Source organism: Tenrec ecaudatus, chromosome 6, assembly GCF_050624435.1.
Source record: "Tenrec ecaudatus isolate mTenEca1 chromosome 6, mTenEca1.hap1, whole genome shotgun sequence".
Classification (NCBI taxonomy): domain Eukaryota; kingdom Metazoa; phylum Chordata; class Mammalia; order Afrosoricida; family Tenrecidae; genus Tenrec; species Tenrec ecaudatus.
In genome coordinates, this window is record NC_134535.1 from 88672732 (window position 1) to 88695626 (window position 22895).

Sequence of the window (22895 nt, forward strand, 5' to 3'; positions counted from 1 at the left end):
AAAGGCTTGTCTTTAAACAAGCAGCCATCTAAGTGAGGCGTCAACTAAGACATGGGAGAAGCACACCAGCCTGTGTGATTGAAGGATCGTGAATTATAATCCAAATCCAAAGGAGGGAATGATGTCAGAGCTTAAATTGTGAACGCCTGATTTGCAGAAGGCTATGGGTGACAGTGGGAGCCAGAAACCATTTGCAGGGTCCCCCATGGATTAAGCCTCTGGTGAGTCCTCTCGGGGCACAGTCCCAGATGAGAATGGCCTTGCTATCTGTCAGGGACACGGTAAAGTCCATTATTGCAGATATACTTAGGTTAAAATGTAATACCTCAGCATTTGATTTTGTTTTATTTAGTTCCTTTTAAAGTTTCTCGCATTTTAATATATTCTGCTTTCTTTTTGATTGAGGTTTTTCTGTTTTGTCTAGTCGTTGTTGACATTTGTTTGTTTGCTTCCTGTGTGTGTTTTGTATGATTTTTCGGCATGTGAAATCCAGGATAGGCAGAGCTAGAGAGGCAGTAATGATTGACAATTGCCTAGGAGCATGGCAGGAGAGGATGGAGGGAGATGGGCAGCAGCAACCATGATTGTGAGAAGAAAATATTCTGAAACTGATTGTGGCGATGATTGCACAAATCTCCGTCATAGTACTGAGTGATTGAATTGTGTGCTACGTGAAGTATGTGCCAATAAAACTATTTTTTTAAGTTCATGAAGTTGGGTGTATGAAGACCCAAACTTAGAACAAAGACTCATTCTGTGAGTGTTGTAAAGCCAGCTGCCCCAACAGCTGCTCAGAGCCAAGAAGCAGTTGGCAAGAGCAAGGTCCTCCATGTGGTACAGGGCCCTGGTCCAGACTGGCATTAACCAACACAGAAAAGGAGGCCAAGACTGGTAAGGGTTCTTTGGAAAGGCAGCTGGGAAGGCTCCTGGGTGTCTCACTGAGGCTGGGTGTGAACTCTCCACTGGGGTCATCTGGAAACATGGTCATATGATTTCTTTTTCTTGGATGGATTTGAAGCACTTTTTTTTTTTTAAATGACCTGGCCATACTGGCTGTCACCCTGTGTAACACAGGTTTGATTCAGTTAGTCAGTGAATTCTACCCTGTTGTAAGTTGAGTTTTGAGTGTTTATAAATTGTGAGGTCTTATAATTCCATCCAGGGAATGGGCAGTAAATGAGAAGGAATCTACAATTGTTTGGAAGGCATATGATCTCTGTTGGAAACAAAATGGGTCTGTGTCCTGAAACAGTAATTTGGGATGTGCATAAGGCACACAAGAACCTCAGTGTGAAGGATGCTTACTGAATTGAGTTTTCCTGAGTTAGAATCCAAGGGAAAGGAAATGGGTATTGACAAAATCCCCTTCCACTGCCAAGTCTTCTTCTAGTCCGAATGCTTCTCCTTAACTCTGTGATATACAGTGATGGATTTGTGGGAGAGGGGGGGTAGTGTTTAAATTCCACACTAGCATGTGTCCTATCTCAGCCCCAAATAGGAAATTTATGTGTTCTAAACATTTCCATTAAAGGCATATGTTTCACAGAAAATTATCCTTTTGTGCAGCCTGTGGAGCGTATCTCCTCATGGTGTTAGGGGTTGCCACCTTGGTTCCGACTCACGGTGACCCAGGCACAGCAGGAACAGGACACTGCTTGGTCCTGCGCCATCCTCACCATTGTTATGCCTGAGCCCATTGGTTGAGCCGCTGGGTGATCCCTTTTTCCCTGACTTTCTCCTTTACCAAGCATGGTGTCCTTTTCCAGGGACTGAACTCTGATAGCATGTCCAAAGTCTCGCCGTCCTCATGGCTAAGGAGCATTGCGGCTGTACTTCTTCCAAGACAGAGCACATTGCTCGTTTGGCAGTCCACGGTACTCCTAAGATGCTTTGCTATCACCCTACGTTAAGTGCATCAATTCTTTTTTCGGTCTTTCTTATTCATCGTCCAACTTCAGTAGTGGTGGGGGGAATGGAAAAGATAATGTCTGTAAAAACATTCATCGCTCTTCTTTCTTGATGGTATTGAGGTGCCTCTCCTCAATTTCTCTCCTTCCTTGTAAGGTGAAAGGTCTACACCCCAAGGAAACTCCCCTTAGTTAGATCCGGCATATCAATGGTGACCTGAGTATGGGGATATGGTATTGCACCCTTACAACTAGTTAGCTGATCACACTGCAGATGATTACATCATAGCATAACTGAGAGTCATGGCACAGCCAAGTTGACATATATTTTGGAGATGCAATTATTATGAATAAATCCCTGTAAAGCCTATTATACCAAAAGTATACAGTACATAGTGGAAAATAACAAATGGGCCCTACTTTGTGACACACATCAATGTGTGACCCACATTATCACTGCATCATTGTGCTAACGCTATTGTAGTGTTTCTACAGAGACGGTCCTTTACACACTAAGACAAACATTTGGCTGGCACTAGATGCAAACTATGCCCAACTGTTCCGGCTTACATACAAATTAGACCTAAATGACAGATTCGGGATTGGAACCTGCTAAATTGTAGATCCAGGAGCCAAGTTCTTGGTCACGGAAGTTTTGAACTATGAAACCGGACTGCTTTGCATCTGTCACAGCTTTTCAATGGCAGGCAATTCGGGATTTCTCCCTTCCCTTCCGAAGACTTTTATTAAGACTTAACACCAAACCAAACAAAACCCAAACCAGCAAGTTACAGCAAAGTCAAGGAATGCCAATCAATCCATCAATCAATTTAATTTAAATTAAAAGAAAGACTGTAAAGTCCATTGATAGGGAAACTGGTTAAATCATGATAGTCCAATAAAAACCAAAATTAGTCAATATTTGGAAGAATAAAGTATACGTATATGTGCTGCTAGGGGACCCTCTCTTAGGGTGAACGCTGCATGGAAACCAAGTGAATGGTGAGTGGGATCTGAGCGCGGAGGGATATATCTCGCTATACACATTGATGTATCTGAGCGCGGAGGGATATATCTCGCTATACACATTGCCCGGACGTTGCGATGACCCAAACCCAAGCGAACACCATGAGTAGTTGTTTCCAGAGACTAAGACAGTGTCTAAGCAGCGGGTGGAAATGGAAGGTTTTTAGAGAACTTCAAACCAGTGCAATAGGAGTTAGTTTTTGGTTTTCTTTTTCCAGGTTTCCATGTTGATCTTTAGACACTGTGCTAGAATTAGTGCTACCGGTCCCAGATTCTCAGCTTTAGTTCTCTTCAGTCTCTGCTTCAGCCCCATGAACCTCTCATTTCTTTAGCTGTCTCCTCCCCCCTCCGCCATCCACGCACCCCGCCGGAGTCTCACCACCGTGCTTCTGAACCTCACCTCTCTTCCCCTCCTCCCCATCAGGATCTTCCTGCGGTGTTTGAACGCATGCATGTATCGTGGCCTCATGCATGTATTGTGGCCTCATGCGTGTATCGTGGCCTCATGTGTGTATCGTGGCCTCATGCATATCATGGCCTCATGCGTGTATCATGGCCTCATGCGTGTATCGTGGCCTCATGCATATCATGGCCTGATGCATGTATCATGGCCTCATGTGTATCATGGCCTCATGCGTGTATCGTGGCCTCATGCATATCATGGCCTGATGCATGTATCATGGCCTCATGCGTGTATCGTGGAGCTGCTGTGTACTTTCAGGGGCAGATCATGGCCTGTCCTCTGAGGTATCCCTGGGTGGGTTCGCCCTGTCAATGGTTTGAGCACTCAACCGTTTACACTCCCCCAGGGACTCCTAGATTTTTGTAATAGCGAGTATGCTTTCCATTAGGTAGGTCTAGGCCTTCTCTTCCCGATTGAGCTTGGAGACCTGCAACAGTAGAATGAATGCTAAATTTTTTCCCTTGAACAATTCTCCCCTACCCCCCAATCAGGTCTAGAATAGTATTTGTGTGTAACAGGTTTCAGTAAATACTTCACTGAAAATGCATCAGTGAATACCACACAGATAAGAATTAGAGTTTGCTAAACTGAGAACTGGACTTTAGTGCAAAACAGTGGGCCTCAATTGCTGCAAACTTATTTGGAGGGAACAAAAAAAAAATCCCTGGAAAGTTTTAGATATGAAGCCAACCATGAGGTTCGCTTCGGACTCACCACTCCGGTTTACTTTCCTGGGAATACCTTCTTCCTTTGAAGGTTCATAATAGTCCAGGGACTATTAAGAAATACTGTGAGGTTAGTTGTGTGTTACAAAAAACGACGTGTTGTTGAACTGCTTTTTGTAAGAGGACCAACCAAAAAACCCACTAGGTCGATTCTGACTCCTAGTGACCTTCTAGAACAGGGTAGATCTGCCCCGGGGGATCTCTGAGATTATGACTTTTACAGGAAAAAGTTCTTCTCTCACAAAGCAGCGGTCCTATCAAACTGATGATCTCGCAGCTAGCAGCCCAACGTGTAACCGCTATGCCACCAGGCTCCTTCTTGCAAAAGAGCCTAATGTTCATGTCACAACCGGGAGCTGTGCTTTGGGAGGGATTGGCTCCGGCTGTAGATGAAGCCTTTGTTTGGTTTGTATTTTTGCCTTTGTGAACCATTTGTAATTATCTTGCCACGAAAAAGAGGCAGCATTCTGTTGTCTAAAATTACACTGTTTACAAACAAACCGGTAAATAGCCAGGCCAGTAAGAATAAATTTTAAAAAATAAGCTCGCCCCTGTAAGCTGAGGTCAGACTGCTTTTCTCTTTAAATGCAGCGTTTCACAACTGAGCCCAAGTAAGGAACAGAGAGGAACTGAAGTAGAAAATAAGGACCCATTAGCACATTACCCCAAGTCTGTTCAGACGTGAGAGGAGTTTGCGTATCACTATCCTGTTCCCAAAAAGGGCTGCCTTCCTTGGTCAGGTGGACTGTGGTCTTAAATAAGGGCTTCAACACAACTCTGCCAGCTCTAGAGCACTCGACAAAGTTGGAGGGAGATTACACCATACTTCTACCACTGTTCTCTCTCTCTCTCTCTCTCTCTCTCTCTCTCTCTCTCTCTCTCTCTCTCTCGCTCTCTCTCTCTGTCTCTCTCTGTCTCTCTCTCTCTCTCTCTGTCTCTCTCTCTCTCGTGTGTGTGTGTGTATAAAACAAACTCGCTGCCATCAAACCGATGCCAACTCATCATGAGCCCGTAGGGCAAAGCAGAGCTGCCCCTGTGAGTTTCCGAGACGGGAACTCCTGACGGGGGCAGCATGCCCCGTGTTCTCCCATGGAGCAGCTGGGAGTTTCAGGCTGCTAACTGCAAGGTCAGTTAGCACGACCTCATCACCACAAAATTATCATTTTGTGGGCATCACTGAATCTCTTGAGAATGTGTGTGTGCGCACGCGCACCCATGTGTGTATCCACCCCGCAAAAATACTGGGCGTTACCTGTAAGCTGATTTGACTCTTAGCAGTAATAAAGGTGGACTATGTGATGTTTACCAAGTTCTTCCTTCTTTTAAGCCATTTTCTCCCCGCGCTCCTAAACAGCCAGTCTTTGCCCCATACGAAGTCACAGGGGGACTTGTGACATAAAAAAGAGGAAGTCAACAGGGCAAGCTAGCTCTCCTCGGAGATCCGGGAAGAGTCATTTTCATCTTCCATGTTGCCAATCGGTTTCTTGTTTTTGAAATTCTTTGAGTTACAGTCACAGTTCCTTAGAAATGATGGGCAGAGAAAAAGCGTTGTCCTTCAGCTGGCAGCCAAAGGCCCTAGCCCCACAGTCTCCCGCTTCGAAGGCAGCCCTGGGAGAGGGGCAATGCCCCCTGGGCTTGGCAGCATTTGGAATGCATGGGAACAGGACTGGGGCAGTGCCACTGACTGCCACTGAAATGCCTTGGACTCAGAAGCTTTTCGGAAATAGGCAACTGGGAGTGTTAGTGCTGGGCTCAAAATGAGATTCTATTTGGTAAACAGCAAGTTGGCATGCCTGGGGCGAGTCCAGCCCTTCTTCAGAAAGGTTGGCGCATAAGCTGAGTTGGTGAAGCATCTACAGTATGTCTGATATGGGGTCCCCAGGGGCTTGTTCTCTTGGTCCCAGAGAGACAGGAGTGCTTGTGTGCATGTGTGCGCACACATATGAAACACGCACCAGACAAAAAACGTCCAGTAGGCTTGTGTCCACTGAGCCCGCACCGTCCTGTCTGTGTGGAGTTGCGTCAAGGGCCTCAGCACTGACAAGGACAGCAGCGTGGGGGCTTGCAGTCGCTTGTAGCCTGCCTGTAAGAGCCAATGTACTTGGACTGACCACTCTCCATACGTATTGTCTGCAGGCGATCATTTATCCACCTGCATTTTGCACAGAATGCCTTTTCCGTTCACTTCTGCGTTAGAGTTCAGGTGTGATTAGCTCCATAGGTATCCAGAAATTTGGATTTTCAAGGTCCGCTTGAGCTTCTATTCCTTGCAGAATGAGAGTGGGGTTTGTGGATGGGAAAGCTGCCCCGTGTGGCCAGTGAGTTTTGCTTTGTCCTGCAGTCATAAATGTCACCTTCGTCAAGGCACACAGCAACACCCTGCCTCTCCACCATGAGGTGATGAACTGTGCGTGTGGCCTCCAAAGAGTTTGTGGAAGACGGCCACGACCCCTTCATTCCTTTTCCTGCGAATTTCTGAAGTCCCCTTCTGTAGCCTACACTCAGTCTCGTGTGGGTTGCTTGCTAAGAATGTTTTTCACATTTTCAAATGTCGTGGGGGTAGGGGGTAGAGAGAGAGTTATAAAGCTTTACGCATTTCATTAGTTCTTTTAAATCATTTATTTACCATCCTCGTTTAGTAAAGAAACCAAGACTCAGAAGTTAAGCAGCTTGCCCAGGACAGTGGAGGAGGGGGACCATGTACCGCATGCTCTCTCCTTATGTGGAAAATGGAATGGGAAAGTATTACTGAACCCAGCCATGATTCCTCTTAGAACGAAGGGCCAAAATACCACTTTCTTTGTCCCCCGAGGACACATTTCTTTATGTCAATCGTTGTATGAAATTTTTCTCACTGGCCCCAAAGTTACATCCGCTAGGTTCATCTTACCATGTTCCCTCTCCTGCCTCCATCAGTTTTTGCCAACCTTGGTGGGGAGGGGACATCATTTTGAAATGCAAGGATCTTAGTCTGAGGAGAAGGGAATGGAAGAAGAGGATGTGTGAAGAGTTATAAATGGCATGCCCGCAAAACCACAGCCCTTTACCAATGGCTTAGGCAAAAACAGGAAGTGGTAGTGGCACATGGCTCGCTTTCTTCCTGGTACAACTTCCTCATTTCAGCTCAGATCTCCTGCTAACTTCTTTAACCTCCAGAACACCAACTGAACTGGTACTGGCTCTGGCTCTCTCTCTCTCTCTCTCTCTCTCTCTCTCTCTTTCTCTCTCTCTCTCTCTCTCCACAACTCCCAAATACCTTTCTTTTTAGGGTTGTTATGAGATGTTTGAGCTGACATCACCTGCGTGTGGGTGGTGGGGGCACCCAGCTCACTGTCATTGGTCAGTGCTGACTCATTGGGACCCTGTAGGACAGACGAGAACTGCCCTGTGGGTTTCTGAGACTGCAACTCTTTGTGGGAGTAGAAAGCCCCATCTTGTTCCCTCAGAGCAGCTGGTGGTCTCAAACTGCTGACCTTGTGGATCGCAGCCCAGCTGACCTTGCGGATCGTGGAGGGAGACAAAAAGTAGGACCCTTTTCCCTCCAACATAAGGAAGTTTTAGATGGGCTTTTGGGGCATGTATTGAGGATGGTAGACACTTACTACCTGCTCGCCGGAGCCAGAAGAGGAAGAGCTTTGTAATGCGGTGTCCCTCAGCCCCTTCTCAAAGGGAACAGAGACTCGAGTGCAGGTCGGGGGATGGGTCGAAAACGGTTTTAAAATACCATCATGAGTGTAGAATGTTCTGACGGTGTTGTGACCCAAGGAAGTCTTCGCCCTGCGAGGCAGGCAAGGAGATCAGTGACCCCCCTCTAGCTGCTTCCCCGCATTGCAGTCTCCCGTGGGAATCTGTGTCACAGTGACCACATCCTAACGTTGGCACGGCACCTCGACTGGGGCTCTCCTGTGCACAGTACAGCCGGCCAGGCAGTGCGAGGCGAGTGGTTGTGAGACACAGCCCCAGGGCTTGCAGCCAAGCACCGCATGCCCTTGCTACTCCAGTGTGGGCCCTGTACATCCGGAACTCATGTCAACACACCGTGTATCAGAAGAGAATGGTGCCCCACCATGTGCTCAGTGCCTGCTTTTGGGGGGGTGGGGGACGGATAGCCAGACCTTTCTTCTGACCCCCAGTTAGCAAATCGCGGGTCTGTTTGAACAACCCAGAGACCTCGCCAGCTTCTCAGAAATACAGAATCTCAGGTCCCACCCCATACCTACTGACTCAGCATCTTCATTTTAAGAACACGTGGTGACATACCGGCCCACAGATGTTTGAAAAACCCTGCTGTGTACATTGGTAAGGGAGAGGACAGGACGGGTCGGGCTAGATAGAGTCAGCAGGGGTTCTCTGGTCTGAGAGAACGGGATTCTGGAAGGGGTTGAAGACAGTCCTCTGTGTGGCAGCCAGGAGGCCCCCCCTCTGAGCACCCCTCTCTGAGCACCCTGCTCTGAGCTATTTCTGGGTCAGGAACCTCACCTCCACCCCTTGCAGGACTGATGCTGCGCTGGGAGTTTGTCATATGATTTCTTGCTATATTTCTTGTTAGGTTTTTAAAATACTTTTACCTCCCTTAAAGTGTGACCGTTGTGTTCAATTTGCTTTTCTTAGCTATAATTTATGTACAGTAAAATGCCCCCCCCCAACTTTAAGGCTAGGATTCAATAAATATACCAAACACAGTGAGGTAATCCTCACCACACTCATGATACAGAACATTGTCACCGTACTTGTCCGGCTTTTACTCATGGCCACTGTTTTGCTGGCATGCAGTACTTTCAGAAAAAGACATTCACGACTGTTACACAAAATATAGACTAAAAATTAACATAGCCTAGCCATAGAACCCAACACAGTGAACAAGTGAATAGATGTTCAGATGTTCATTGTTTTAAGATGTTAGTCAAAATTTTCTTGCAGCAAATAAAGGAAATGTATCTAGGGTCCCTGTCAGAGAAGTTTAAGAAGGCCTGGAGAACAGGAGTGTTACCAGGGGCTGGAGACAGGCAGATTTCATCCCAGCTTGCAAAAGTGGTTATATATATATATATTTTTCTTCCTTATGGCCAATCGAAGAGCCCTGGTGGCAGTGTGGGTTAGGCATGGTGCTGCTCACCACAGGTCAGCCTTTCAAACCCACCAGCCACTCGTAGGGCGAAAGATGAGATTGCCTGTCCCCATAAAGATCCACAGTCTCAGAGACCCGATTCAGGATTGCTGTGAGTCGAAATCAACTCGAAGGTAGTGGGCTTGTGTTTTGTTTGTTTGTCTGCGTGTGTTTACTGAAGAAAATATTGCTCCCTAGAGGCCGGCAGAGATTTGTAAATAGTCCTGCTTACGTAAGTTCGTCTTCGGGACAAGAGTAAGCAAGCAGGTCAGAGAACTCTCTTAAGTTAGTGCATCTCAATCTTAGCAAAATAGCAGGCACAGTCTCACATGATTGCAAGTGAGATTCTAATGTTTTCAAATTCACTTATTCCACATATATTTATGAACATTGGCTGTGTGCTGTGTTTGGCGTTCTATGTAAATCGGTAAACATGTAAATGAAATCACCATGGCGTGACATGCCATCTAAGGATGGAGCAACATAACACATACGTGAGAACTTTAAAAGACACCACAAGACTGGCCAGATCAAATGTAATAGAAATAAATATAGAGTCCTAAACATCACTCCAGAAAACAAAAACCGGAGTAACTACCGCACAAGGAGAGAACAAGAAAGAGCCCGCCCCGTAGCGGATCACCTCAAAGTCCAGTAAGAATTGAAAGTGTGACCTAGCTACAGCAAACTTGAATCCCCAAATAGATTCCTTAAAGAAACAGGATGTCCAACTCCAAGGAATCAGCCTCACCTGCTTCAGGAGCCCTGGTGGCACAGTGGTTAAGCACTCAGCTGCTCACCCCAAAGCCAGCAGTTCAGTCACCCTTGCTCCAAGGGAAACAGATGAAGCAGTCGGTCTGCTTCTGGGAAGGTTTACAGCTCGCCAACTCTCCGTAGAGGTTCTACTCTGTCCTATGGGGGCACTGGGAAACGAGTGACATGGACCCAATAGCTAGTGTATGCTAGGCTCTACCTGTAGAATATTTTAATATTGCAGCCTGAGAGTTGAATACTTTGATTCTTTCGGCTTGAGACATGCTGCGCATGTTTTTCCCTTTTGGTTCTCTAGCTCCGGGTCTTTGCCCGTTCCATTCCAATACTTGGTCTGCTTGAGCTGCAGATCTTGGACATCTTCCGGTCATGTCTTGGACTTCATTCTTCCCTTCCTGTTAGCTACTCTACATTCAAGAGCAAATGTCAGAGTCTCTCCCAACATCATTCCATTCTCTTTTTTTCTGTTCTGGCCTTTGGATAGTCTTGTTTCCTTCAGGCATGATATCCTTAATATCACCCCACAACTCTTCTGGTCTTGGGTCGTTAATGTCCAGTGAGTCCAATCTGTCCTTGACATAGCCTCTAAAGCCAGGGGGGACATATTCAAGACTGTATGTTAGCAATCATGAACATGCTTTATTTTCTTCAGCTTCAACTTGAATCTGCTAATGAGCAATTGATGGTCTGTTCTGCAGTTGACACCTGGCCTTGTTCTGGGAACTTTTCTATCCTCTTTCCAGTAAAAAAAACTACTCACTGCCATCAAATCAATGCCAACGAATAGCAGTCCTACAGGATAGAATATAACTGCCGCTTTGGGTGTCTGAGGCACCCAAATCTTTATGAGATTTGAAATCTTTATGAGAGCAGAAAGCCTCGTCTTTCTCCTACAGAGCGGAAGATGAGTTTCAACTGCTGACCATGAGATCAGCAGCTCACCGAGCCTTCCGCCAACAAGGCTCCTTTCTCTTTCCACGGATATGGTCACTTTGATTCCTGTGTGTTCCATCTCGAGAGCTTCATGGAAATGGTCACCATTTAAGTTGTTGGAAAGGGTATTTCCAATGACTAGGTCTTTGGTCTTGCAGCGTTCCACCCTGCAGCCGCCAGCATTGTTTCTGTCACCAAGATCAGATAGATTTTCCAAATACTGATCCTTCTTTGTTTCCAGCTTTCAAATGCCAGTCACCAGTAGTTGTTGATGCATCTTGATTGCATATTGGATAAATTTCCAACAGCAGATGTTGGTAAAAATCTTCAGTTTATCTCCAGAATTAGTGGAATTAAGAGCCCCTGGTGGCATACTAGCTAAGAGTTGGGTGCTAATCTCAAGCCTCTAGTTACAATATTGAAGGATTCTCTAGGCAAATGATTGGGTGATGCAGGAAGCATCAAACAAGGTGGAAGGCAGTGGATGTATGTACGGATTATGATGATAAGTTGTACGATCCCTCAATAAAATGATTTTAAAAAGAAGGTGGAAGGACTACATAGAGTCACTATGCCTAAAGAATTGGATGCCATTCAAGCATTTCAGGTGACAGCCTGTAATGAAGAACCAATGGTACTGAAGGGAGAGGTCCAAGTAGTGCTGAAGACATTGGTGAGAGTCAAAGCCCCAGAAATTGGCGGAATGCGAACTGAGCAAACAATCCAAGATGCTTCCATATCTGAAGAGGAATTACAACATCAAAATGATGGAAGGAATGGTTACCAAAGCTTCAGCAAGCTCAGGAAGCAACAGAAGCACTCACTCCTCTATGAAGACAGCAACTGGAAACATGCCAGCAAACGCGTGGTGGAGGCCATCCAGCGGTGCTTTCAACAGTGCATTGACAGGGAGCTGTTCAGGCTGGATTCAGAAGAGGGATATTCTTGCTGACATCAGATGAACCTTGGCTGAAAACAGAGAATGCCAGAAAGATGTCTACTTGTGTTTTGTTGACTATGCTAAGGTATTCGGCCAAATGGATCATAATAAACTATGAGAATTCTGGAACACTTGTGTTCGTGCAGGGCCTGTACAAGAGTCACTTGTACAAACGAACGAGGCCATGTCATAGTTCAAAATCAGGGAAGGTGTGCATGAGGGCTGTATCCTCTCAGTGTACTTATTCAATCTACACACTGAGCAGACAATCTGAGAAGCTGGATTATATGAAGAAGAATGAGGTATCAGGGTTGGAGGAAGGCTTATTAACGACCTGTGGTACACAAATGACACAGCCTTGCTTGCTGAAAGTGAGGAGGACTTGAGGCACTTCCTGGTGAAGATCCAGAATCGCAGCCTTCAGTAAGGAGTACACTCAATGTCAAGAGAACCAAAATCCTCCCAACTGGCCCAGTAGGTAACATGATAAACAGAGAAAAGATTTACGTTATCATTATCAAGGATTTCGCCTTGTTTGGATCCACAATGAATGGAAAGCAGCAGTCAAGAGATCAAATGACGCATCTCACTGGGTCAATCTGCTGCACCAGACCTCTTCAAGGTGTGGAAAAGCAAGGATGCTACTTGAGGGCTAAGGTGTGTCTGACTCAAGTCTTGGTATTTTCCGTTGCCTCCCATGCATGTGCAAGTTGGACCTTGAGTAAGGAAGGCTGAAGAAGAACAGGGCCTTTGAAGTACGGTGCTGGTGAAGAATATTGAAGTTATCACGGACTGACAAAAGGAAACACATCTGCCTTGAAAGAAGTGAGGCCAGAATGCTCCTTAGAAGCAAGGGAGATGACACTTAGTCTTACAGACTTTGGACATGTTAAGAGGGTCCGGTCCCTGGAGAAGGGCATCATGCTTGGTAAAGTAGCCGGACAGTAAAAATGAGGAAGACCTTTAACAAGATGGATTGGCACAGTGGCTTCATCGGTGGGCTCAGACATAGGAATAATTGTGGGGGCGTCGTCGGACCGGGAAGTGTTTCATTCTGTCATACGTAGGGTCGCTGTGAGTTGGAACTGACAACCATCAGAAGATACTTTTTTGGAACCTGGATGGCTCCAAGTTGGCCCAGAGCCTCGGGCTCTTTTGTACTCCATGAAAAGCTGGACAGGGTCTTCTCCAAGGGGCTCCGTTTCCTAAGAAACCTCGTTCTTCACAGAGAGCGGGTGTGACACGAAATCTCCCAAGGTGCCTCCACACCACACATCTCAAGGCACTGTTGCCACATGAATTCCCAAAAGCCTCTGAGCACATCCTTCACGAGATGAGCTCTCCCACCCGCTCCCCTCCAGTCCATCTCTGGGTCTATGGCCTAGATCCCCGCTTCTCGTTGAGGCTTATCATGACCCTTAAATATGAACGCCCAACAATCCAGTCACCTGTTGCTCGGCTCCCAGCCCAGCTGAGGCTCAGTTCCCATCAGAAGCAGCTGCTTTTGTCGCAGCCATAGTAAAACTATGGTCATCGGTAAGCCATGGCAGGATAGAGGCTGATGACACAGAAGAATGGACGAATCATCTGTGTTCCTCCTGTTGGTGGAGTCCCGGACATCACCACTTCATGTTCAGCTCTCTATTTGTGCACCTCGGGGCAGCATCGTACTCAGAATGCAACCGAGACTCAAATAAGCCCCTGCGTTCTCTCAGCTTTTCCTCCACGCAGCTGCTGCTGGCATCAAGGCCATGCTTTGTACGCGCCCCCTGGCCTCTCTGCCTTGATCCTGATAGATAATTCTAGGGGCTACCAAAGGCAGCTCGGCCCCTTACTGCTTCTTTCCAAGCATCTCACCTAGGAGGTGTACCTTTCTACATGTCCATCTCATTAGTGCCGGATTCTGCTAAAGCCTAAAGCATTCTTAGAATTATACGCATGCTCCAATTTGCCTGTTATGTAGGAAATTCTGTTTCCTATTAATTTTCAGTCTCTGGGTAGAGTGGGGGTTCTCCATTTTGGGAGGGATAGAGAAGAGATTCTTCAGAGATTAGATGGTTCCGGGCAAATGTTATCAAACTCTCATTTGGAGACCTTTCCTCCAGGGTGAACGGTTCATGTACCCTGGGAGTGCAGGGGTTAGCTTCATCTCTGTGGGAGATATATATATTCCCCCCTGCTGTTTTGGGGTGTGAAGGCCCAGACCTGTGAGCACTCTGCTAAAATCTTCCTGATCAACACTTGTGCCAGGGGTGACAAATTCTGGAGGGGAAAAAAAAACAAAACCTCTCGCCTCCTCTTCAAGGACCAAAGACAAGCTGAGGCTCATCTCCAGAGATTTGACCTTAGAGAAAGTATTAAGGAGGCAGCCAGCGCAAGGACCAGGTCGTTCTGATCTAGGGGCTTCCAGCTGAGGTGAAGGTGTTGGATTGTTCCTAAGGATGTTTCTTTTGCTAATAGGTTCTTAGTTTACTCAGCGTTAGGGCCTCTGGTAAATCACTGTGTGGATTTTGTCATCCCCACCAGCTAGGTACATGGTTACTGGAAGGTCCTATTTTTGTATACACTAATCTTGAGCCTGACATTCATATCCCCTCTCTTCTCCAAGTCTGTCTCAAAAGAATAAGCCCGACCAGGCAGAGGCTTACTGTAAGAGTCTGGGTACTTTACAAAGTCCTCCTCCATCTCACAAAACACTGCAGGAGGAAAGCCGAATCAGTGTATGTGCAATCATCTCAGTACTGGCAGGGATCTCCTCAGGGATGTCTTGCAAGAAGTGAGCCTTGCCAGCTAAAGCAGGAACTGGCTAAGGCAGCTGCACCCTGGTCTGACCATCAGAAAGCAAGAGACCCGAGAACTAGAAAGGTGAGGCTCACGGAGCCATTTATTCCCTCCGCCCTTCAATTAATGCCACATGTGTTTATCGGCTAGGCTGGCACAATAAACTAACGACCTGACTTACTTTAGAATAGTGCATGGTTGGTCCAAAGGTGCCGTTGTCTCATGCCTGGCTGGCCAGCCCATGCACACAGAGCCCGTCATCCGATCTGCCCCGTGTGTGTTTACAAGGCACCACTGAAGGTTGGCTTAGACCCCGTAGGGACAAGTTATCTCAGGAGTTTCCCAAGCTGTGCATCTTACATGGGAGGAGACCCCCTCATGTCTTCCACAGAGGGGCTGGTTTGCTTGAATTGCTGCCCTTGGGGCTAGTAGCCAGAAATGAGACCCACTAGACCCTCCCCCCCCCCCTTTCCTCTGACAGACCATATCAAATCATGTTCCATGAGCTACCTCAGAACTCTGGCGTTGGTTACTAAATACTCACTGTGGCTTCCTCCAGCAGAACAGAGAGAGAATGAGGGAGTTACCCACCTAATCGCCTTCCACATCGAAGAATTTTAGCTTTCTGTCTATCTCTCTATATCTATCTATCTATCTATCTATCTATCTATCTATCTATCTATCTATCTATCTATCTATCTCTCTATCTATCTATAGATCGAATTCACTAGATCTTCACCTAACTTCCCTTTTATTGTCAGGTCAGTTTGGCTGGGGGCTTTTCTCTGCGAAACTCCATCTTTTATCTTTCCTGGTCCATCTCTAGTAGCCCCTCTGCTCTGCTCCTCAGCTGACACGCATTTACCTTCTCATGGCTGTGCTGCGTGAGGGAGAAACTAAATGCCGGGGGCCGTTGGGTCAGAGGGCCTCGGAGCAGCATTCTGTCTGGGGGCAGGCAAGGCAGGGGTGACCTTTGAGATAAGCCCATAAACCAAGGTTCTGGGGCTCGTGGGTGTGCAGGAGCTGAAGAGAGTTCGGTGGGGAGATAGAGAGAACCACTTGTCATGCTAAGTGCCTCAGCATCGCTTGAAAAACAACTACCTTCGATGACTCAGACACTAATGTATTGTTCTAGAGACGTTTCCCAACACCAGGAAATGAGTGGTCTCATTTGGGGTCTGGAATTTTTTTTTCTTGCTCTTGTTACAAAATGGGCATTATTTCCCATTACTGTGCCTGTCTTAACTAAATGACTCTGGACTAATATGCATTCTCTCTCAAGTCATGTCAGCTGCGCTTTTTCTCGAGGGGGGCGTGATAATGAGCCACGTGTACTGAAACAAAATCACGGGTTTGTCGTTCAAAACAACCTTTCTCGCCGTGCTCGATTGTCAATACCCCCCTCCTCCTTCGTTAAGAGGCACTTCTTGTCAGAGGAGCAGGTGCAAAAAATAAAATAAAAAAATCATCTCAGTGGTCCAATGAGTAGATTCAAAGAGCATCATAAAGTGTTTGTTGAAAAGTACCTTGGCCTCGTGTCCTTATTGGAAAGGCGAGAAAGGAATCCAGAGAGAGGAAGCAAGTCGGCCGTCACATGGTCACTGCCCTAAGAGTCCCTGGAAACCCTTCTCTTCACTTCCCCTCCCCATATCCCTTTCCGGCACCGTGGAGAGGACCCGGCAGAGCAGCGGTTCTCAACCTGTGGGTCGAGACCCCTTTGGGGGGGCCGAGTGACCCGTTCACAGGGGTGGCCTGATTCATAACAGTAGCAAAATCAGTTATGAAGGAGCAACGAAGATAATTTGACGGTTGGGGGGGGGGGTGGGTCCCCACAACATGAGGAACTGTATTAAAGGGTCACAGCATTAGGACGGTGGAGAACCTCTGCTGTAAAGAAGGCTTTCTTGCCTCTTGCTTTGAGCGCATCTCTGCAGAAATGATCCCAGAGAGCAGAGGGCAGCTGTTTGGATCTTGAATTATTACATCAGGGATGTGAACGTCGTGCGTTACTCAGATTCAAGTGAACGCTTCTTTATTTGGTAGGGCTCTTTTAAATTGTGGGTTTAAGAAGGGAGGTGACTAATAGGTTCCACAATTTGGATACTAGTCACAAGTAGTGTTAACTATATAAATAGCCCTTTGCCCTTTGAATATCAGGCCAGAAGCATGTTCTGTTTGGATTGTTCTAACCAGACCTGTTCTCTTTGCTCTAGGGTTCTTTTGACTTCGGTGACGTTGCTGTCTATATACTCAATAAACCTTCTATTGATCTGTTCAAAGGAAACAGGTAAGCTGAGGATAGATCCAGCTTTGTTAAGGCCAGGGTGAATGATTTTCACGGTGATCACTGTAAACGAAGGATACCCCTCCGTCCCCTGCTCAGTAACTTGATTATGAGAGAGAGAGAGAGAGAGAGAGAGAGAGAGAGAGAGAGAGATAGAGAGAGAGAGAGAGAGAGAGAGAGAGAGAGAACCTTGATCCTTTGACCTAAAGTAACTGCACGTATTTACCCAGGGAAACAGATAAAGGAAAATATGAATTAAGCCGTGGACAATGGACAAATAACATTGCCATTTAAAGCAAACCCTCAGTTACACCTGTTTGTCTGACTTAAGATGACATAACACCAAAGGCTTCCCTTTTTTCCTTCAGCCTCTACAAATTGAGAACAAGGGTCCCCTGTTTTTAATGGGAGCTTCCAAGGGAGGCCACCTTGTAAAAGGGAACAGACCTCTCCTTCTTTTGCCTGCATATTCCAAAGAGAACACATTTCCCTTGAGGCCAAACGTGGATGAACAAGCTTCAGGGACACTGGGCAGTATAACCCTGAAGTGTTTAGTTTCCATTCCCGGGACACTGGGTTATGTTTGCAGGACTCTTCCATTAGCTCCGACCACGCGGGCCAGTGAATATTGTGCACAGACAGCTGCGTTTACCTGGGACATTTTGTAATAGATGGAGGATCTAGCCATTGTCTCATTCAAATATCAGTCTTTAAAGAGATTAATCAAAGGCTCAATTCTAGCATGACTCATAGTGCTTCCTGGGAACCTTTGAAAACACGAAGCTAGGGGGTCAATAAAATGCCATAAAAATGTAAATCACTTTTTAAAAATAACAAATGGGTTGGACTTGCAGTTCTTGCTGAGAGGAACCCCTTGATTGCTTTGGGATGTGGGTCGACCCCAGTTATTCTTGCAACCACGTGCCTGTTTCTCATTCTTTTGGGAGTTGCAGTTAGCCTGCCAGTAAACGGTAGAGAATGACCAGAATTTCACTGTCGTGTTAGATTTTTATTATATTTGGGATGACTAGTGAGGTGGTGTTAAGATAACTCTTTTGTTAGCCTAATCAGTTCAGGTAATTAAGTGCAATCTTTCAACCTCCAACCATCAAAGTGTACTTTTTAAAAAATCCAACCTTTGTTTTATTGGTAGAAACCAGACCTGAGAATAAGACCCAAGTGGGAATTTTCCCCCAGTAAAGTCTATTTGAAACTCTTAAACCTAAATCTTCTGATTGGGTCATGTAACAGTACTGTTTTTGTAGCCAACTTGAAAAAAGGAGAAATGGTGTCTTATCTGACATTTTCAAATGTCAAGAGGTTATGTTATGATGCGACCACCTTTAACCCCTGCAAAGCCAGAAGAGACTGTGTGAGTTTAAGAGGGGAGAAAGGGCCCAAATTAGCCTAGAGAATGGCCCTAGAGTGGTTGATTCTTGGACTCTGTTCATTTTTCGAGTCTGATCATTTCTCATGCTCTCGAATTTTATTTTAAACAGGCTGCATGGTTTTTGAAAAGCTGGGGGAACAAGTGTTTGGCACTGCAGGGAAGCTGGTGATTTTTGGCGCCACCTCCTTACAGAACACTGGAGGTAAGGAGAACAAGGTTTTGTAGCCATTAAGTTTAAAGTAGGTGGACATATGTATCGTTTCCAATTCTGGTGATTGGGTGGCCACATGAATTTTCATCGTTCAAGCTGTTATCCTCATGGAACATAAAGCTTAGAGTCCTTCTTACTGCCACCAAGTCCATTCTGACTCCTGTGGACATTATAGGACAGGGTCGAACTGCCCCTTGGGGTTCCGAGGCTACAAATCTGTATGAGAGTAGAAAGACTCTTCTTTCCACCATGGAGTGGCTGGTGGTTTCAAACTGCTGACCTTGAGGTCAGTAGCCCAACGCATCGACTACTAGACACTTATTTAAAACCAGGGATACTGAAAGCATGTGTAAAGCTGTCTTTGGACCTTACTGAAGATTAGTCTAAGAGTCCGGCTGGTAACCTTGTGTGTAGCTTGCAACCTGAGCCTTAGAATCCTCTTTCTAAAAATGTTCTCATTTCCCACCAGCGATGCTGAGCTACCTCTTCATAGTAAAAAACGAACTTCCCTCAGCCCTGAAGTTTCTCATGGGAAAAGAAGAGGCATTTTCGTAAGTTACAGATGTGGAAATAACATGCTTTAATTTAAATGTGAACAGACCCAAGTGTGTGCCTGATGAAAATTCCAGAAACAGAAACCTTCCCTCGCCAGCTTCTTTCATGATTCGTTCGTTCCGCAATAGAGTTCTTCTGTCTCCAGAAGATGAACGTTTCAAAGGTAGATTTCTCTGGCCCGTGGCAAACGATAGCTACTGTATTTCCCCAAGAATCTGAAATCCATATCTTGTTCCTGTGAAGTAGAAGCCATAGGAGGATTTTTAACACAGAAGTGGCGCATGCAACCACAAACAACAACAAAATCAAGATCTTAACCTCTTTCCTGATGATGGGATGTGGGTTTTGGGAGTAGCCCTGGTTGACAGTGCCGTGGCCGCTTTGGGCACACGTGCTGTTTCAGCTCCCCTGGTTAGCAGACCCTGACGGTCTTAGCTTCTCTGTTTCCCTCCAAGGGAGAAGCATAGCAAAACATGGAGAAGCATCAGGGAGACAGAAATGCCTGCCTGTGGGACCACTCCTGATTGGTACCAGCCAAGCAAAACAAAAAAGTAACCCTCTCTGTAAATAATTGCTAGGACATGTTGTAATCTGACAGAATGCAATGCGTGCAGTCAACTCTGAAACCGCTTCCTGCAGTCAAAGGAACACCACATTTAGCCGATGGAGGAGAGAGGGCCATACTATAACTTCTCCCACCACCTGAGAGCCAGGCAGTAGTGAATGAGTCATGGTTGGGTTCAGGTATTTGAAGGAAACGCGAATGATGGCTAAGATCACATCATCATCATCACGGTACGAATGGGTAATAATGAATGAAAATCTAGCATAAGATTTTTAAATTCGGGTGGCGGGGGTGTCGGGGAAGGTCACTTTCTAAGAAACTATGACATCGATTTAAATGCCTTTCAGAGCCTGGTATGTGGATGGCCGCATTCTGGTGGTAATAGTCACCTTCGGCATCATTCTCCCTCTGTGTCTCTTGAAGAACTTAGGTAAGGAACGACGGATGTTGGTTTCCTCATAGACTCTGCAGTGCCCTGCTGAATCAGTGACCTGATATCAATGAACAACTTCGTCTTCTGCTTCCTCTTCTAGGGTAACAATGAAGGGAGCGGTGAATGACAAGTATTAATCCGCTTTGTCTTTAATATGGGAAGAATCCACTCTTCAGTGTGAGACTTCCTGAGCAAGCCCTCTGCTGGGCACGGGGTGGCGGGGAGCTTCTGGGCCAGCAACCGGACCAACGGCTGCTGCTCAAGGCAGCTCAAACTCCGGTGACGGCATGTGGGGCATCACAGAGCTGTACCTCACCAGACCTTTCTCTCACACCTCCTGGTGACTTTGAGGCTCCACTTTTCAGTTTGCAGTCCAGCACACAAGCCACGTGCCTTACCCACGGTCCAGCAAAAGACCCTTTCTGATAGCACAACCCACAGGTGTGCTTAGAAAAGTCCAGAAAATGAATCCTCTTCATACAATACCTTAAATCTAGAGATAATTGGGTTTTCAAATCTGGGACAAAGGGAGAAAGTTGCTTATATCCATGCTCAAAATTGTCATGAGTCACTCCTGAATTGACAGCGTCTCACCAGGCTCGGCGATTTGCCCTCCTTAGGGGGAAAGACAAGTGAAAAATCAGAAATGGTGGTTGATTTCTAGCCATATCCATTTGGGGTTTTGAAAAATCATTTTATTGGGGGAGCTTGCACTTCTCCTAACAATCCATACATCAATTATAATGTATCAACCACATTTGTACATAGGTTGCCACCATCATTTTCTAAACATTTTCTGCTTGAGCCCTTGGTATTAGCTCCTCTTTCTGCCATCCTCCCCTGACCTTCCCACCTTCAGGAACACTTGATTAATTATAACTTATTATTATTTTCATATCTGACATCATCCGGTCTCCCTTCAGCCATATCTCTGTTGCTCATCCCCCTGGTTTGTGTGTCTGTGTGGGTTGTACATCCATCATTGCAGTTGGTTTCCCCATTCTCCCCCCACCGTCCCCCTACCTTCCTGGTACCAGTACTCCCATCACTGTTCCTGAAGGGTTTATCTGCCCTGGATTCCGTGTCTCAGGAGCTCTTAAACTGTACCAGTGTGCACGCTCCGGTCTGGCCGGATTTGTAAGGTGGAGCTGGGGCATGATACTGGGGTGAGGAAGCGTCAAGGAACCAGAGGAATATTGCGTGATTCATCAGTGCTATTCCATTTGGTTTTGACATAGCTTTTTGTGTCGTATATTTGGAGACAAACGTTGCACCTGATGTTTAGGGAATTGCACACCGTTACAGGATACCGAGGTTACACTGCTTTCCAACCAAGAGCCTCGGAAATGCATGTTCTTTAATGCAAAGTAGAAATATGGATTACAGCTTGGGGACAGCAATCAATGTCAAGAAACCAAATGAGTAAGAATTGGTGAATGGAAAACCACTTTGCACGGGGAGCGTCGCACTGAGCCAAAATTTAAAAAAAGAAAAGAGAGAAGTCAAATTACATAAAACGTCGGGGTGGCACTTCCAAAAACGACCGCAAACCAAAGTGTTTTCTTTCTTTTTTTTTTTTTAATGAAAAGTATCAAACCACAGCAGATATTCTGTAAGATATATGTAGGCATGCCTATATGTATATTTTGTAACTATTTAGTTTTACACTTTTTGAATCTGTGTTTAGACTGACTCATGTCTATAGTAACACTTGGTGGTTTAGGTAGAGAGGAACCCTTCCCCAGCCCCACACCCCCAGGATGAAAATAATGCAGCCCTTCAGGGTCATTTAATTCTGTCTTTCTGGTGGTTTCAGTGCTGGTAGCACTCTCACAGGCTTTCTGAGGGGAGCAAGGTAGAGATCCTGATGTACACAGTGCATCCCTGGAAGCACTCAAGTTTGCATACAGAAGGTGCATAATTAGAGCTGAGGAGTAGATCCAGAAGGGCATGGATTTGCCCATAGAAGTTCTCCAGAGGACAGTGACAGAGGCCTGGGAGCAAAGTCGGGAGGCTCTTTCCCCCTGGATTCTCTATGTCTGTGTTCTTGAATGTGCCAAGCAGAATTGGAATCAAAACATGTAATACAGTGTTTTCATTCTCAAAGTCTCAATTTTTACAAAGTTGTGTGTGTGTGCTTTTTTTAGGGTATCTGGGCTACACCAGTGGATTCTCCTTGAGCTGTATGGTTTTTTTCCTGATAGTGGTAAGTACGGATTGAAATGATTGATTTAATTTTGCCCGAGTATAGTGTCACATAATACGTTTTTTAAAATCTTTTGACTTTGTGTATAGATATAAACTATAATGTTTCTACTATCTTTTTTCCCCCCAATGTCAGGTTGTCTATAAGAAATTTCAAATTTCCTGCAGCGTTTCAGAGCTCAGTTCAACAAATCTAACTAGTGCTAATTTAACAAATTATGATGCATGTACGCCAAAATATGTTACCTTCAATTCAAAGGTATGTTTCCTTAACCTTTAATGTTTGGGTGTCGGGGTGGGCGGCAAGGGAGAGAACATTTTTATAAGGGCATTAAATTTTTCTTACTTGTTGTAATTACACTGTTTGGGAAATTTTCACTTTCAAAGGGGTTCGGTTTTATTCTCAGAAGTGTTGTTGCTTCCATGTTCTCAAGTAAGAAACTTTTGAAAAACTACCCAAATGTACCCCACGCTTCCTCTCACCTGGTTTATTTGTTGCTGTCGAGTCAGCTCCGTCTGATACCAACGCTGTGAACAACAGACAGAACACCTCCCCCCTCACCATTGTGCCCATGCTTGAGCCCATCGTGGCAGCCGAG

General features: G+C 45.9%; 1 protein-coding gene across 1 annotated transcript in view; it reads left to right on the forward strand.

Annotated features, from left to right (window-relative positions):
• The window catches only part of SLC38A1 (solute carrier family 38 member 1), a 92445-nt gene that overhangs the window by 49822 nt on the left and 19728 nt on the right, over window positions 1-22895 (forward strand). Inside the window, exons 5-10 of the mRNA XM_075551836.1 lie at window positions 16867-16940; window positions 18437-18529; window positions 19008-19089; window positions 20006-20088; window positions 22239-22297; window positions 22433-22555. Of these exons, the coding sequence (XP_075407951.1) occupies window positions 16867-16940; window positions 18437-18529; window positions 19008-19089; window positions 20006-20088; window positions 22239-22297; window positions 22433-22555 (514 nt within the window). The remainder of the gene's footprint in view (window positions 1-16866; window positions 16941-18436; window positions 18530-19007; window positions 19090-20005; window positions 20089-22238; window positions 22298-22432; window positions 22556-22895) is intronic.